At 41.6% G+C, this 16378-nt stretch overlaps 1 protein-coding gene across 1 annotated transcript in view; it reads left to right on the forward strand.

The window, feature by feature from the left end:
* Positions 1–16378, forward strand: part of maml3 (mastermind-like transcriptional coactivator 3) — a 90678-nt gene that overhangs the window by 46900 nt on the left and 27400 nt on the right. The window contains exon 2 of the mRNA XM_056731621.1: positions 6950–8527. Coding sequence (XP_056587599.1) covers positions 6950–8527 — 1578 coding nt within the window. The remainder of the gene's footprint in view (positions 1–6949; positions 8528–16378) is intronic.

The following is a 16378-nucleotide window of genomic DNA, read 5'->3' on the forward strand; positions in this document are numbered from 1 at the left end:
TATCTATAAGATGATGTGACTAATGAACAGATGATCATGACAAGTTTGTTATTATGCGGAGTTCACTGCTCTTTGTCTTTCCTATTTCCCTCTTCATGCTTCCTTTCTCTCTCTTTCTCGCTCCCTGTGTTTCTTGGGTCTCTCTCTCTCTCTCTCAGTTTCTCTCTTGGTGAGGTGCAGTAATTGTCTCTGCTGGCAGGGCTGCTGAAGGCTTTATTGGATTGGAGTAGGATTTCAGGGGCTGTGTTTAACATGCACCCAGGCGCTACAGTGCACACACACACATTCACTCAGCCTGTGTTTAAACAGGCTGCCATTAACAGTGAGGGAGGGAGAGGAGAGAGAGAGCGAGCGAGTATTTAGCAGCGTTTAGGAGAAGGCGGTGTTGCTCAACGAGCGGAAGCCTCATATGCTGACTCTCCGTGCCCCCTCGTTCTCCACCCTCTTTTCTTCTGCTGTTGCTTTCTCCTGTCCTCCCCCCATGTATTCTCTCTCTCTCTCTCCTTTCTCCCTCATTAATATCTTATTATGTTAGAGTTAGCCGGTACACACCTCTTCCATCTTAACACTTACTGGCACCACACACACTCGCAAAACACTGTACTGGGCTGAGAGTTATTTATAAACCTCTGTATCCCACAGACAGGAACTTGTGATGGAAAGAGAGAGAGAGGTAGAACAGATAGAGAGAGAGAGAGGAGGCGTGAGGTAATCACATTTTTATCCGCTAACCACAACATTCCAAAATTTTGGTGCAAAACAGATTCAAGTGCATGACATGTATAGCCCACAAAACAATTTAAAGTTGCGTGTGACCTGCCAAAGACGTTTAGTTGGCGTGTGCCTGCCTATGTCATTGGTTGTATTTTTTACCTCTTAAATTAAAAGGCTATAGATTTGATCAGCTTATTACACAGTCTGTTGAGTTTAGACCAAGAACAGACACACGCACAACCCACAGACATGCGTCTGATTGATATTTACAATGTAGGGTGTATATAAGTGTCTGTGTGTTTGGTTATTCGTGTTATCTGATGTGTGTCAAAGGTCGGACTGCCTTTATTTTAGGATGTACATTCAAAAGTTTAGTTTATTGATGAGGATTGAACATACGCCCACACACACTCACACAGATCAGCCTCCAACACTCGCTCCACACACAAGCTTGTGTTTTGAGGTCAGCCAAGACCTGTTGTTGTTGTCTGATGGTGTGTATCTGCCTGTCTGTGTGTGTGTACGTACTGTATTAACTTTTAGTTAGTAACACGGAAATCCTCAGTCAATCAATCTCTTTTAACAAGATATTGCATGAACCGTCTTCCTTGACCAGACTTGAAATCAAACCCTTGTTATGGGTTTTTCAATGTCCGATGACATTCAGAGGAAAGGCGATAGCAAATTAGATAATTATGTGAATGATTACTCACAGTTCACAAAAAAAGTGTGGCGGTACCTGGTCAAATCTAACAAACCGAGTTTCTTTGCTTTTGCTGCCATACCTGAATTGTCTCGCATACATTTAGCATCGGATGTGATTAAAGGTTGATACATGATACAAATATGCGAGAATAGCGCTTAAAGATACAGGAGAACGCAGCAAGACGGAAAAGTATAGTGCCCGTATTGAAGGGAGAGGAAAGAAAACATTAGGGAGGGAGAGACCGCTAGAGAGAGAGAAAGGGAGAAAAGGAGATTATTGGCAGAAGTGTCCACTGCACTCAGCCCAGGAGCCGGGGGGAGGGGCTTTAGGATCAGGAGGTTGCTATAACAACTGCACCTTGGTGGTTTTCTCCCCCCAATGTGCTCCCTCTCTCTTTCTCTCTCTCCAGTCACATGAAAGCATTATCTTCTGTCTGAAGAGCTCTTCTGTCTTTCCCTCCTCCCTCTTGTATTTCTCTCTCCCTCTCTTTATCCGTGTGCTCTCCCACATGGTGACTGTGAAGAGAGCAGGAGAGAGGGAGTGTGTTTGTGTGAGCTACTGAGCACTTTAATAGGCGGTGAAATGGAGAAAAACAAACATCAGCCTCCCCCTCTACAGACGCTTTCTCGTTTCTCTCTCTCGCTTTTTCTGTCTCTATCTCGGCTGTGTGTTTTCTTAACCCTGCCATGCTAGTTACGGCTGGGGGAGGTTGTTCTTATCCTGTTACGGTGTTTTGGAGGTGAACGCTGCTAGCTACCCGGGGCTGTCTGTCCGTGGTTTACCTGGGGTTTGCGTGTCAGTAATTATGGAGTTTGTACTCCTCACACATTCGACCCAGACGTCGGTGAAGATGTGCTAGTGGGGGTTGTGCTAAACATACCTAATTACGCCATGCTTAGCATGCAAAGTCTTTTCAGGAAGATAATCATTATTGATATCCATCGTGTGCCACTCTGAGGAATAAATCACAGATAGGTGAAGGAATGGAGTGAGGGAATTCTTGGCTAAATCATTGATGAATTTAAGAGGCATTGAGAGTACAAAAAGCAGTAAGCTGCTTGACTTCCAACTGCCTACATAGTTAGCTGCGTTTGAATCCTGCTTCAATGCAAAATAACCCAGTTGACATTTGAGTCAACCGAACGAGGTTTGAATTTGGTTCTCTGGATTGAAGTGTGAACACCCTTAAAGACTACGGTGTAGGATCCCCGTGATCCCATTTTTCAACCTTTAGTTCATGTGTAATGTTGCTGTTAGAGCATAAATAATACTTGCAAAATAAAAAAGCTCAAAGTTCAGTGCCAATCGAGATATCATCTGTAACAGAATTCGCTTTTCAAGGACTACAGAGAATGGCTGGATCGGACTACAGCCCTCTAGTTCCCGGGCACATGATGTCACTATTCAGAGTGCTTTTAATAACCTCCACCCTAAGGAATACACAAAAAAATGGGTGAAGTGTTCCTTAGAGAAGAGGAAGAGCCGCTGGAGTAGTGTTCGGTTATCAGAGATTGTAAACATTTGACTGAGCTACGCACTAAACTACTTTCACTTTCATCACAGTCCTAAAGCTGGTAATAAGAATTCAGCAACACACATTCTAAGATAACCAACGGTCAAATAACAGCCCCATGACTTTAAACACCGGCTGTGAAAGCTGTTCTGTGTAATACACTGATATTGTGTGTGCGCGCATAGCTCTGTCTAAAAAATATTCAATGAAACGTCCTATGAAGTCCTGCTTGCAAATGTCTGCTGGCCATGTGCGTGTTTTATTATCCAACTCTGGTCCAATATAAAAAGGCATAATTATTATAACCGGTCTGATGCCATTCGATCCTGTGTCATGTCCCTCAAAAAATTTTGTTTTTTAACAAAGATTAACGTTTGCACATGCACTAGCAGACCTCCGTTACGTTTTATCGATCCGCATGTTTTTAACTGATAAAGTGAAGTTGACGTTACTGTTTTTTTTATTGCTCAAAGCCAAAGTTTATGTAGACACGTGCAATGAGAGGCTGATATGTTATGGGGGGGACATCTTTACACACTCTAAGTGGGGAACCAATCACTACAGACCGGGTCATCTTTACCAATCAGAGCTTTTCGGAAGGAGGGACTTTATATAGACCAGTTGTAAATCCAGTTGTTTGGCGGGAAGAGAGATAGCGTTGAACAATAGATTTGAAATATGTGAAATATAAAGCATTTTTTTTTCCTATTAGAAACATCAACATCCATTGTTAAAGTGGTTCTTCGCAATGCTTCTTGCATTCTGACTTCTTTACAATGTTAAACGTGCTGTCTTCTCATGCTTAACATGGTCAACTTGTCAAAAAACGAATTTGGCGTATTACGTAGTATTTCTGTGCTCAATACACTCCCCCGGTGATTGTTTTGGAAAGTTTTGTAACAATTTTACTTAGTACTCGGCATGCTTAGAGCAGGAGAAGGAGCATGCGCAGACGTCACTTTCATTTGTGTTCAGGAGAGAGCATATGTTCACAAAGTTCAGGTGTTTGCTTGTTGACTGCATTTGGGTGATGAACGTTATATAAACGCTGGATTTGGAGTTCGTTTGAAACTGTTATATGAAGCCGTCCCAGCGCTAAAAGATGCCAGACATGAACCGCATGCAGTGAGTGAACTGATGTCTGTTTTGTTGACAATGTGCTTTAGTTCAGACTAACCCCCCCCGCACATGCCGTATCCATGAACATGCTTTGTGAGTGCCGGCAGATTTAAAAAGCAGTGCAGCGAATACTAGCAAAGTACAACTAAAGCACGCACATCAGCCTGAAATTGATCCTCGACCAAAACCAAATGAAAGTGGTAGACCAAAGCTCCCTAAAATGTTAAAAGATTTTCACAAAATGTTGAACAACCTCCAATAAAGAGCCTGTGAAACGTTTTGGGGATTTCTAATAATCTTTTTAGTAATTTTTGACTTGCTATTGAAATATGAAATTATATGAAAGTAATTGCAGTAAGAGTTTGACCAAATCAAATAGGGTCATCATCTTCAATACAAAATAAAATTTATGTTTAATAATGATTATTTTTCATCTTGGTTTAATTTTTTACTTATTTTGAATGCATTCTGGGATTACCCTCTCATAAACAACAAATATTCAGAACATGAGTGTTTTGTTGTGTCTCCATCTCTTTGTCTCTCTCTTTCCCTTTCTCTCGCTCTTTCTGTCTGTGTATGAGTGACAGTCGGCAAAATCATCTTTATGGCATGCTAAACGTCACGAATATTGACAGGAATCGTGACACCGGTTGCCTTGACAACCCCCTTGGCTGTTGCACATGGCAGTGGTGTAACATTGAAAAACCAGACCCTCCACACATACATTCAACACGAATGCAAAGTGCATATTTGAAATTGCATAGCTTCTATTCAGCACCACTAACCAGACAGTGTTTCATACCCAAAGAGGTAAATGTCAACACAACGAGTGTTTTGTTTGCTACCCATTTTATCATGCTTATCTCCTTCTTTTGCGAAAAGCTAGCCAGCGAACAATTGAATTTCTTGTGTGCCATCATGATCTTGCTGTTCTTTTGGTCATGCAGAGAGTGAGTGAGCAAGAGCTGGAATGCAAAAAGGGAGGGGCAGTAGATGCATTGCTTCCGATGAGAGCTCGCATGAAGATCCATGAATCTTGTTGTTTTCAGAATCTCATTTAGCATGTTTTGCCGTAGTGAGATTTCTTACACATACACACCACCAAGGTCCACTGGGATAAGCAAAGACGGTGGGTGGGATTCTGCTGTTGTGTATCATGGGGAAAATTGTCACTAATGTTCTTATGGTTCGTCTGCGTTCTGTGTTTAACACGCTCACTCACAAAAAGCATCTTGCACGCACTTCACCTCTGTAATTAACGCACCGTTAAATGTGTTCACTGTGAGAGTCATTAGCACAAATGAAAAAATGAGGGGAGATGATGAGAAAAGCTTCTCACCTTTTCCATCTTCACCTCTGAGAAGGCATCTATCACTCTGCGTCAGTGTTCGCCGTTGTCCATTCCCACCGCGATGCTCTGAGATAGCAGCAAGAAAGGCACCGTCTGCAAAGTGGCACAACAAAATGTTAAACAAATGAATTCAGGAATATATGAACATTTTGTTGTATGAAATATTATGGGGTTTTTGAGACTCGTATCCTATCTCTTATCTGTGTCTCCACGTACACGCGTGTTAGTGTCTCGCAAGCTTGTGATGAGCCGTTTATACACAGTTTAATGCCTGGGACAAATTAAGCAGGAGAGCATTGTGGGATGAGAGTGTAACCATGTGTGAACAATGAAACTTCGTCAACTGTCAGTTCATTTTGCAGCTATAATTCCCTCATCTCCATGCTCGCTCACTCTCTGTGTTGACGACGTGTTAACTGAAGCTTGTCACTTTTATGTATTAGGGATTCTCAGTGCAGTGGAAGTTTGTATGTTTGTGATGCCAGATGTTATTAATTATGTTTAGTGTATGATTAGTTGTTTTATTGTTATTGTTAAACAGAGTTATTTTATATTTTATTTATGACATTGCCCTTTGCTGTATTGCTCGGTAATAAATACTTAGCTAGTTTAATGAACCCGTTTGCTATTCTGGTTTAAGGAAACCTGCCAGGTTAATTTGATTTAACCAATGTGTTTCTTGAGGGTTACATCTCTTAAATCAACTCTCTTAAAGCGCTGTTGCTAGAGTACATTGAAACATTTTGGTCAGCCTGACTAAGCGATGAGTTGGTTGTTGAACTAGTTTACCATCCTGTTCCATTTCTACAACAGAATGAAATTACAAGTGTTGGTTTGCATATACCTATTGAGGTGGGCTTTAAAGTAGTGGCATGCTGAAAGGACCTCCTTGCACGGGACCATGCTTCTGTTTCAAATTAGCCTGTTAGTGCCTCTCATGAGACCTCTGTTTAAACCCAAGCACCTGGACAGATTACGAAAAAACCAACATTGGAATTGTGGGAGGTGTAGGCCGTTTGTGTAGATCAAAATACCTGCCCTCATTGACGTCAAATGAATACCCCAGTGGAAGATCCGCTGTAAAGTACTTTGAAAAATACAAAGTGCTCTCAGTGGTGAATGCCTTATTTTTAGTGTTTGTTGTTACTTGTAACCACAGTTATGTTGCGAAAGTTGACACAACGTGTGCTAAACCAAAAGTGTTTTGATAACAAAAATACATTACCTATGTACATCTTTTCTGATATGTAAACGTGCCTTTTATCTGATATGTAAAGAACTATTTGAATAATGCCATTGTTAACTGCAATGTCATTGTTAACTTGCCTGCATGTAGCTTTAAACCTGTGTGACTTTCTGTTTTCCTTGGTTAACTAATTCTTCCTTGGTAAATAAAACATATATAATTTTTGGTTAAACTTTTCAAGTAGGTAACCTTATAAGATAAGATAGATAAGATAGAATACAGAAAAATGTTGTTGCTTAAATTCTAAACTAAACCTAAAATAACCTTCTGTTGTTCTCCCTTTTTTGCTTTCTCTTACAGCTCCAGGAGACAGTGAAGAGGAAATTGGACAGTGCCCGGTCTCCATTAAATGGTGACCAAAATGGCCTCAGTGATGGGAGCTACTCTCCCACTACAAAGAGACTCCGAAAGGAAGGATGCACTGGAATGGACTCGCTCGGCAGCCTCCCGCCCATTTCTCCACTTCATCAAATGGACATCAAGCCCACCTTGCCCTTGGGCAACAACGGTGCCGCCTCAAACAATGGAACTGGCAATGGCAATGTTGGCACCAACCACATTAGCGGACGACAGGAGGATTTAAGCAAGAACGGTGGAATGCCTGATATTAAACTTAATGGTTCGTTGGATTTGGATGACGGCTTCAGCCTGCTTAAGGACATGAAACAGGAGCCTTTGGACGACGGTGGTGGAATCGAATCCTCGGATACTTCACTTTCAAATCAAAACAAGCTATTCTCTGACATCAATCTGAATGACCAGGAATGGCAGGAGTTGATTGATGAGCTGGCTAATACGGTGCCTGAGGATGACATGCACGACCTCTTCAACGAGGACTTTGAGGAGAAAAAGGAGGTGAGCGACTTCACACGGGCCACGACGGAACAAACACAGATTGCACAAGACCCAGCACCTAACCCTGTAGCCACGGCACCCAGCAGTACACCGCAACCACAGAGTGGTCAGATGCCCATGGGGTCACCTCAGGTGCGACCGTCGTCTTCTGGTCCCCCATTTGCGACTGCCGCCAGTGGCACGCCGCCCCAGCAACCTTTGCAGCAGTCACCAGCAGTTGGAATGGCATCGGGATCGCCCGCTAACTGTGTGGCTCGTTCTCCGCAAACGCCCACCCAAGCTCAGACCCAGACCTCGAGGCCTGGGAATGGTTTTATGATGAATGCAGGTCCAGGTGTCGGCCCTGTGGGATCAACCCAGGTAACAGCAGGGGGCCCCAGCGGAGGAGGCACAGGTGGAGCAGTACCAGTTCCACCCAACTCTGAACTCTCACCTGCCGAGCAGCTGAAGCAAATGGCCGCTCAGCAGCAGCAACGGGCCAAGCTCATCCAACAAAAGCACCAACAACAGTCCCAGGCAGCGAAGTGGTCACCTGCAGGAGCACCAACAAGCCCGTATAGTGGACCCTTTAACCCAGATAAACCAAATAGCCCCATGATGTACCCGCAGACTTTTAACGCTGCCAACACAATGGGGCCAAAAACACCAAGCATGAACAACTACCTCCCACAGAACCACATGAACATGCTTAACCAGCAACAGCAGCAGCAGCAACCTAATAACTTGGCTGCCCAAAACAACCTCAATAAGCAGCTCTCCTATAGCAACACCAAGCCGCTGACTCATTTCAGTGGTGTAGACCATATGAGTCAGCGGATGACGCCACCCATGGCCAATCAAGCCAAAAACCCAATGATGCCCTACATGCAGGGCACCGCAGGGCAGGGGGGTGGACCGCCACAAGCTCCAGGGCCAATGCCCAACCAGACAGCCCATCTAATTGAGGATCAGAAGAGGATGTTGATGATGAAGAAAGCGATGAGTCAAGGCTTAGCGTATGGCTCTATGCAGCCACACGTACAGGTAAGAGGCTTGTGCTTTATTTGTGCTATATGGTGGCAAATAACATACTAAATGCAATCTGAAATTCATTCGGCATGATTCAAGTTGCTGAGCTACATTTGGGAATTTTTAGGGGAGTGTTAAAAAACTGGTTTTTACAGTGAGTGGTCCGTTTTAGTGCTATGCTAACAATGCTTGGAGTGCTTTGTCTATGTTCGTGTGTGTTTGTGACATTTTCAGTAAAAGCACAATGGTATTACATTCCTTAATATTCAGGCTTTAGCCAAGTTTTTCAGGTTTATTGTGGGTTATTGTGAAAGTAGCCGATGTAGTTTTAAACTATTCTGCCTTTCAAGGTGGAGTCAGATATTAAAAACATCACTGATTTGAAATCAAGCTCAAAGATTGAGGTACGAGGTACACGTTGGGCATGCCATGCTATCAGTTGAATCGATAACTCTTTATCCATAATTCTGGATTTGATGTCCGTGTTGTGTAGTATGACAATAATGGTGGCCGTTGCCCTGAGCAACAGCTAGCTCTTGGAATAGGAAATCGACAAGCTGCAATATATTTATGGCTATGCACCGGTTGTCAATGTCCCTGTGGCCGGCAAAATCCCTTTTTCTTTCACTCCATTTCATGGAAATAGGAATGTTGAGAGGATTTTCAATTTAATTGCTGTTCACTCACTTGTCACTGCTCTGTCACTGCTAGTTGCTAATAATGGTTTAATCCACTTTAAACGAGATGTGCCATGCTGTCTGTTGCATGATCCTCAGATCACACATTTCGTTATTTACTATTTACTCGAAATGGCAGCAGAGTGTTAGTCTGCCTTTTGTTATTGGATGGGTGATGGTGGTGGTCTCCGTTACAGAGAGGTCTAGAGTCTGTTAGCTTCTGAACTGTAAATTATTCTCATTAATGGTGACATACTCAGCCCCTCCCAGACACCCTCTTTCCTCCTTTCATTTTATCCATCTGTTCATTGGGCTCTGTTGCTCTTGCTCTGAGATTAGATATTCCTCCACCCCTTTTCCTCATATTTTTTTCCCTCCCGCATCGCTTGTTCACCCCTCCCTGCCCTTTTTTCCTCGTTCTCTTTCCTCAGAAGCAATAAAGGGGCAGATTTATGATGGCTGGTTCTTTTGCTGCCTGAGGAAAATGCAGCAGAGAAGCGAAGAGAGGTAGAGAGAAAGAAAAAGAGAGAATGCAGGGAAATCAGAATGAAGGTAGAGCTTTAAGTAAAAGATGATATGAATAATGGAAAATGTGTAACAGGAGATTCAATGAAAGGGTTATGAAAGCAGGCGGATGGAATTTATCCTCATTCGCAAATTTGCTACCTCCTTAAAACACATTATCGATGTTAAAATACTGCAGTCATGCCTTATCCCTCTGTTAAAACAGCATGTTTACTGACAAATCCTGTTTTAAACATGCCGTGCAGTGACATACCTTACTCCACATGATTTCCCAAACAAAAAGTGTTTTTCCAAGCTTTAAATGTAGTAGATATGATTATGCCAGACATGTGCTAATTCGTGTTTCTTTTTCCAAATAAGACCACGCCAACTGGTGTCTTCATCACTAATCCTAGTTTTTGTTTAGCCTGAGGTCTGTATATCAGAATTGTTGCGTTTCGTCCTTACAACACACCACCTTTCAAGCTCTATTAGAGTCAAATTCTGTTATACACATATTAGAACAGTAAGGGATAGACTTAGCAAGATTATTGTCGACTAGACAAAAGCTAGTCCTGGTGCTAGCTTAGCTTAGTTTATAGGGGCTGCGTACAGTTCAGACGATTTTACTTTTCTAAAAATTACATTTTTGTCAAATTCTGTTTTCAGCTTTCCTTCAGAATTAAGGTCTTTGCACATACAGTCCGAAATTTTCGTATGCGTTTTTTCGTATTTGGCTCTCGTTTGTACAGAGTCTCTGAATTGTGTTTAAATGTGATTGACAAAATGTGAGGTCGTATTAAATTTTTTAACATTCCGAAATGTCGGATGCATATTTTAGACTCCATGTGCAAGGGTCTTTACACTTTAAAGATTTTCTTTATGCTCAGGGTGTGTCCCATGGAATTGAAAAATAGTTGAAAAAAGTTTTTGATTGGATAATGCTCATTAAATACAGCATCTTATTGGTTTCAGGTAGACAATAGCATCTGGTTATTGATTAATGTGTGGTGGATGCTGTCAGTGGCATGTCTTGGAATGGGGGTGGAATTGCAATTAGTTATATTTATGGTTGTTTATGGAGGTAAAGATGTCTGTAAAAAGGAGGTCAAAGCTTTCTCACAATGGCTTCTTTAACACACATGTAGCGTAGAGTGTATCTTGTGGTTCATATTTCTTTTATACACGGATCTGAGAATGGCAAGTTTGCATAATCTTATTAGCGTGTGATTATGAAACTTTACCGCGGTCCTTAAAAGCTTGTTAGTCAGGCTTTGATTGTCACTCCATGCCATTTTGCATATCGCTGTGACGGCTGTAATTTATTTGTGAGTGATCACAGAGGGAAGTGAGAGCTATGGTCTGTGTTTGTGTGTAGTGCTAATGTCATTGTAGAGCAAGTTTGTACAGTCATGGATGTTATGGGGATCGGCTGTGCCAGGTATCATTATTATGATATGATTGATTAAATTGATGCTTTTTGTTTTTATATAACAAAATAATATAAATATTATTATATTTGCATATAATATATTATATATTTGGTATATTTGCCAAAATAAGAACTTGGATAGCACAGTTACATTTGTTAGATGTCTGCTTAACTCAGGAGATCTAAAAGATATCTATGAATGATAAATAAAAACATCTGATAATTGTCTTTTAAAGGGCAGTTTTGCATACAGTCTGATTCACAAACATCTTACATGCATCTTATAGACGTCACTATGCCACCAGACAAGAAACATATCAGAGACGTTTTGCAAATGAGCAAACAATAAAAAATCATTTTGCAGATGTAAATGCAGACATCAAATAGACGTTTCCCAGATGTAAGTGTGCTATCATGGAAGCATCCACCACCACTACCACAAGTGGTAGTACTTCAGTTCTGGTTATTTTCCTAAGTATAACACTTTGGGTTACCCATATAGCAAATATAATTGCTTTAATTTTGAATCAATGTTGAGAATAACCATATAACATTTATTTAACATTAAATCAATCATAGTATCTTTGCAATCTGCGTATGGATCCTAATGATCAATACTAATTGGAAGTACTCTCATTATACGTGTGTTGTTTTTTCTCATATTGATGTAACAGTACGGTATATATTATATATCTTTATCTTTATCATTTCCAGTCTTATGGGTTCATAATGACAGCCGTACTCTCATATTTGTATCCAGTTTTCTGTCTATAGTGCCTGTATTTCTACATGTGTCACGGAAGTGCAGGGTCTTGTGAAATAAACCTCAAACACAGTGAGAATTCAAAGAAATCATAAAAAGACCACCCCACTGCTCTACCACTGCCCCCTTCCCCCACCGCTCTTTATTCACAGGAAAGAGAGGTATTGCTTTCCTTCAAACACCCCCCATCAGATACTTGGTGCTTGCATCAGGGATCGAGCCGAGCCGCTCTCTCAGATCCTGCAGGAGTGAAGACAGGAGGGGAGAGGTGGGGGCTGAAGCACACCGCACTCGTTGTATCCTTGACAACACAGACACCAGACAAAACCACCACAGACCGACTGTGCCGCCTAAACAAAGGGGTTTGTGCGTGTCAACAAGGAAAGAGGCTTGATACGGTGATCGCCGTGTTGTTTTAGCAAGTAGTTGTGTAGAGAGTTTGTCAACACACACACAATCCCCTGTTGTAACAATATTTTCTCCACTTGACGTCCCGTAATGATGTATGTTTATCCATTGCGTATTCACAGGGGGCCTCTAGTCAACATCTCTGTACTGAACTATATTGACACAGCCGTGAATGAGCTTAAAGAAACAGTAAAGAGGACATAGTGGCTGTTTTGGGGCTAATGCTAAGTGCGCTCTTGTCGCATTGGTAGCGTAGTGTTAAAGAAATTCTGGCATTTATTTACTGTCATGTTGGTCAGTTTCCTGTGGAACACAAAAGAAGATATTTTGAGAAATTGTGTTCTAGTTTAGGATACTTTTTCATAAAAAAATGATATTGCGTCAACAGAACACACTCAAAATTTTACTTTGAAAGAGCTTAAAAAATATTAATTTAATTGTGTATTGTCGTTCTGGAAGTCAGAAACAGATGTGAATAAAAGATAAGCATCAACTAAGTTGATTGCTGTAGTTCTTATTTTACATGAATATTTTAAAAACATTTATTGTCTTATTTTGCAAATGGCTGGTTTGCTATTGGTAAAATCCTTGTCCGCGTTCAATTTGAGGATATTGTTGCTTTAGTCTTTAAGAGCTTTGTTGGGTGAAAAGAGCAAAAAACACCACAAAGCCATAAAGCTATATGTTAATTATTCCTAATTCCTATCCCATGAGGTCAGTGTGCTAGACTGTGATAGCATGTTACAGTGCATATGCAAACCTGCAGTGAATGAGTCTTAAGCTGCAGGTGTGAGCTGGTTGAATCGGACTGTGCTGTGCATCATCTGATGGTGTGACTAGTCTGTGAGCACCGCTCCTGCTGCACTCTTCTCTTTGTCCACACGCTCACACTAACAGATGGAGAGACCACATGGATCATGGCAGCAGTAGAGAGAGAGAGAGAGAGAGAGAGAGAGAGAGAGAGAGAGATATGGGTAGAGAGCGTGGGGGGGGGTGTAAGTGCATAGGCCAGGAGGAGATGCATGTGTATTGGGGCATATGGTGTCCTGTGAAACTGGGAGCTGCAGTGGACGTCTGCCTGTCTTGTGTGTAATTCGTGCCGAGGCATACGTGATTTGCGGTTGTGTTTGTGTGTATGAATGTTGTTTCTAAAATTGTCTGGATATGAAAACAGCGGTCACGTTTCTTGTGAGCGTGTGTATCTGTGTACGCACGGACGACAGAGTTCTGTTTAGTATGCAGGGACCGAGATGCCGTTGCTGCCAGTCTGCTATGAAGCCAACTCTGGCCTGTAGCGCAGAATAAGAATGATTTTACTCTCTCTCTCTCCTTCCCAAGCTCTGCTATCACCTCCTCCAGTGAGGATACCTCACCACTGAGAGAGAGAGAGAGAGAGAGAGAGAGAGAAACTTTGGCTGCCTCAGCCGCTCTATGTTGCCATAGATACCATGGCTCATAGCGCTTTACTTCCGAAATCAATGGCAGTCTCGAGATAGGAAAGGTGGGAGTTTAGCGTGTGTATGAGCTTTGTCTATGTCCGCAGTGTATGTGTGCTAATAGTAATGTTGACACAATATAAGCAAAAGATGGGATTATTAGTCTTTAGTGTCTTTACTGTTGCTGGATGGCATACATCTCTGTGCCCTAAAACAAACCCACTCAGTTAAGGTCGATACCAAAAGTAAGGGTAAGTAGTATCGACACCAAGTTAAACTGTTTTCTAGTGTTGCATATCTGATAGATGGAATGGTTTACCCTAAAATCTAATTTCTGTTAAGATTTATTCAATCTCATGCACGTCAAAACCTGTATATCACTTTTGAAAAACACAAAAGAAGATATTTTGAGACATGTTTTGGTTGTTCTGTGTCCATACAATACCAGTAATTTGGCTGCAGTTCTGTTTGGTTGCCAACATTCTTCAAAATATCTTGTTTTGCATTCTGCAGAAGAAAAGAAATCAATTTTAGATTCACTTAATTATGTAAGGTCTTCGTGCACCTCTGAAGACATAGTTATGTATATTATATTGCATTTCTGTCAATAGGTCCTCCTTTCTATTACACACAGCACCTTTAATGTAGTTTAATAATTCATACTAACCATACTGCTCTTAGACAAACTGCTCGTGTCTAAGAACTAACATGAGCTCAACCGCTATCCTCATTCCTCAGGCTTTACTGCTTGTTTTCCCACACAACGAAGCAGAGAAACAGGAAGTTAAAGAGAGAGGAACACCTGGGTCGCACACCCTCTCATACACAAAAAAAGAACGACAGCTGCCTCTTTCCATATGGCAAAGTCATGGATATGACACTTGAATCGCACGCGCACACACGCACGCAGTATCAACACAAGCTGCTCCGCTCTCTCCTGAAAGACCTTCACCATTTCACACCTTGAACTAAAGCGAACCGCCGCACGGCAGAGGCGTACTTTGCTCCGCCGAGTGACACGTTGACTTCATTTTAATAGTAAAGCATTAAAAGAACTTTTGTGAGAATGTTGTGTCAGCTCCCTCTCCTTCCATGTAGGAAAATGCATTGAGGCATTATACATCTGCCAGTCGAGCAGGCATGTCATTATTTTATATTTAGCGTAATATCGACGCGTCATTCGCGCCGACGCGAGCCGTCTTATCTTTCCGAAAGGCTCTCCGAACCGTCACCTCCCAAAAGAAAGTCGAAGGGAGGGTGGGCGAATTGTCTTAAAAAGGCGGCAGCTCTCAAAATGCTCACTGACAGGTCGAGAGAGTGCGATAGATGGGGAGAGAGAGCGAGTTAAGGAGCTTTGAAAAGGATTAGGCGCAGAATTTAACTTTTTTGTAGCCAGAGATGCCTTCTCAGAGCAATTTGCCTTGAACGCTGAAACATGGTTAATCCCTTCTTAAAAGAGCATAATCCAAGCAACCCTGCTACCTGATCCACACTGCAGAGAGACCGAGAGTTTTGGCGCTCTACTCTACCTGATCGAACACACACACTTCAAAAAGCGCACTAGAGAAAGTGTCGCACACTTGGCTGTAAACTTAAACACTCTTTTACAAATGTGTTGGATGTTTTGACCTGCACTTTATATTTACTGTACACTACAGCAATAGAGTATGGTAGAATGCATGTCTGATTCTGAAAGCAAGGCCGCTTTTTATTAGATTAGATTCAAAAATGTTTTGAGATTTGGCATTTTGCAGCAGTGGCCTGCAGAGTGACTTTCTATTTTTTATGTAATACAAGAATACTAGATTTAACTATTATTGTATAACTGCACATTTAATACATATTGATCAAATCTACATTCAATATTTTATCCGTTTAAACAAATTTAAATTCAATTGCCATAGTTTAAGATCCTAAAAAGTGGTAATGAACTATACACTGCACAATGTGGCACAAAGGTGCCATTCTTTGATTTTCGAAGCTTTGATTGTTTTTTGGGTGTTTAACAATGGATGTTCATGTTTCTAGTTTCAAAAAAGGCTTTTGTTCACCGCTGCCACTCTACTCACAAAACGATTGGATTTTTTCTGGTTTCTGCTTTTTTATAAAGCGTATGTCTGAAGATGTCCCACCCCCTACCATATCAGTGAGTTTCCGTTTCTCAGGTTGTTGAGATTGGTTGGTCCCCCTCTCAGTGCACATGTTCATAAGCTTTGGCTTTAAGCAATAAACTGTAACAATGGCGTCAACTTCACTTCATCAGTTAAAAACATGTCGATTGATTGTAACGGAGGTCTGCCAGTGCATGTGCAAACATCAATCTTTGTTAGAGATTGCTATTTTTTCCTACTATGGTGAGGGAAAGGACACCGGACAGATTGGCGTCAGACCGGTAATATTAATTTACACTGATAAGAGAAGTGTTAGTTTTGCCTTTTTATATCGGACCTAAGTTGGATAATAAAACAAGCAGACTGAGCAGGAGACATTTGCATGCAGGACTTAAAAGGACATTTCATAAAAGTGGTTTGGACGGAGGTTATTCAAAAACTCGGAATAGTCACATAATTTTCCCGGGAACTTAGGGCGCTGTTACACACCTTTGGGAAAAGTACAGAAGGTCTGAACCTTGAACGTATATGTTTT

The sequence above is a fragment of the Triplophysa dalaica genome, chromosome 2, assembly GCF_015846415.1.
Source record: "Triplophysa dalaica isolate WHDGS20190420 chromosome 2, ASM1584641v1, whole genome shotgun sequence".
In the NCBI taxonomy this organism is placed as follows: Eukaryota; Metazoa; Chordata; class Actinopteri; order Cypriniformes; family Nemacheilidae; genus Triplophysa; species Triplophysa dalaica.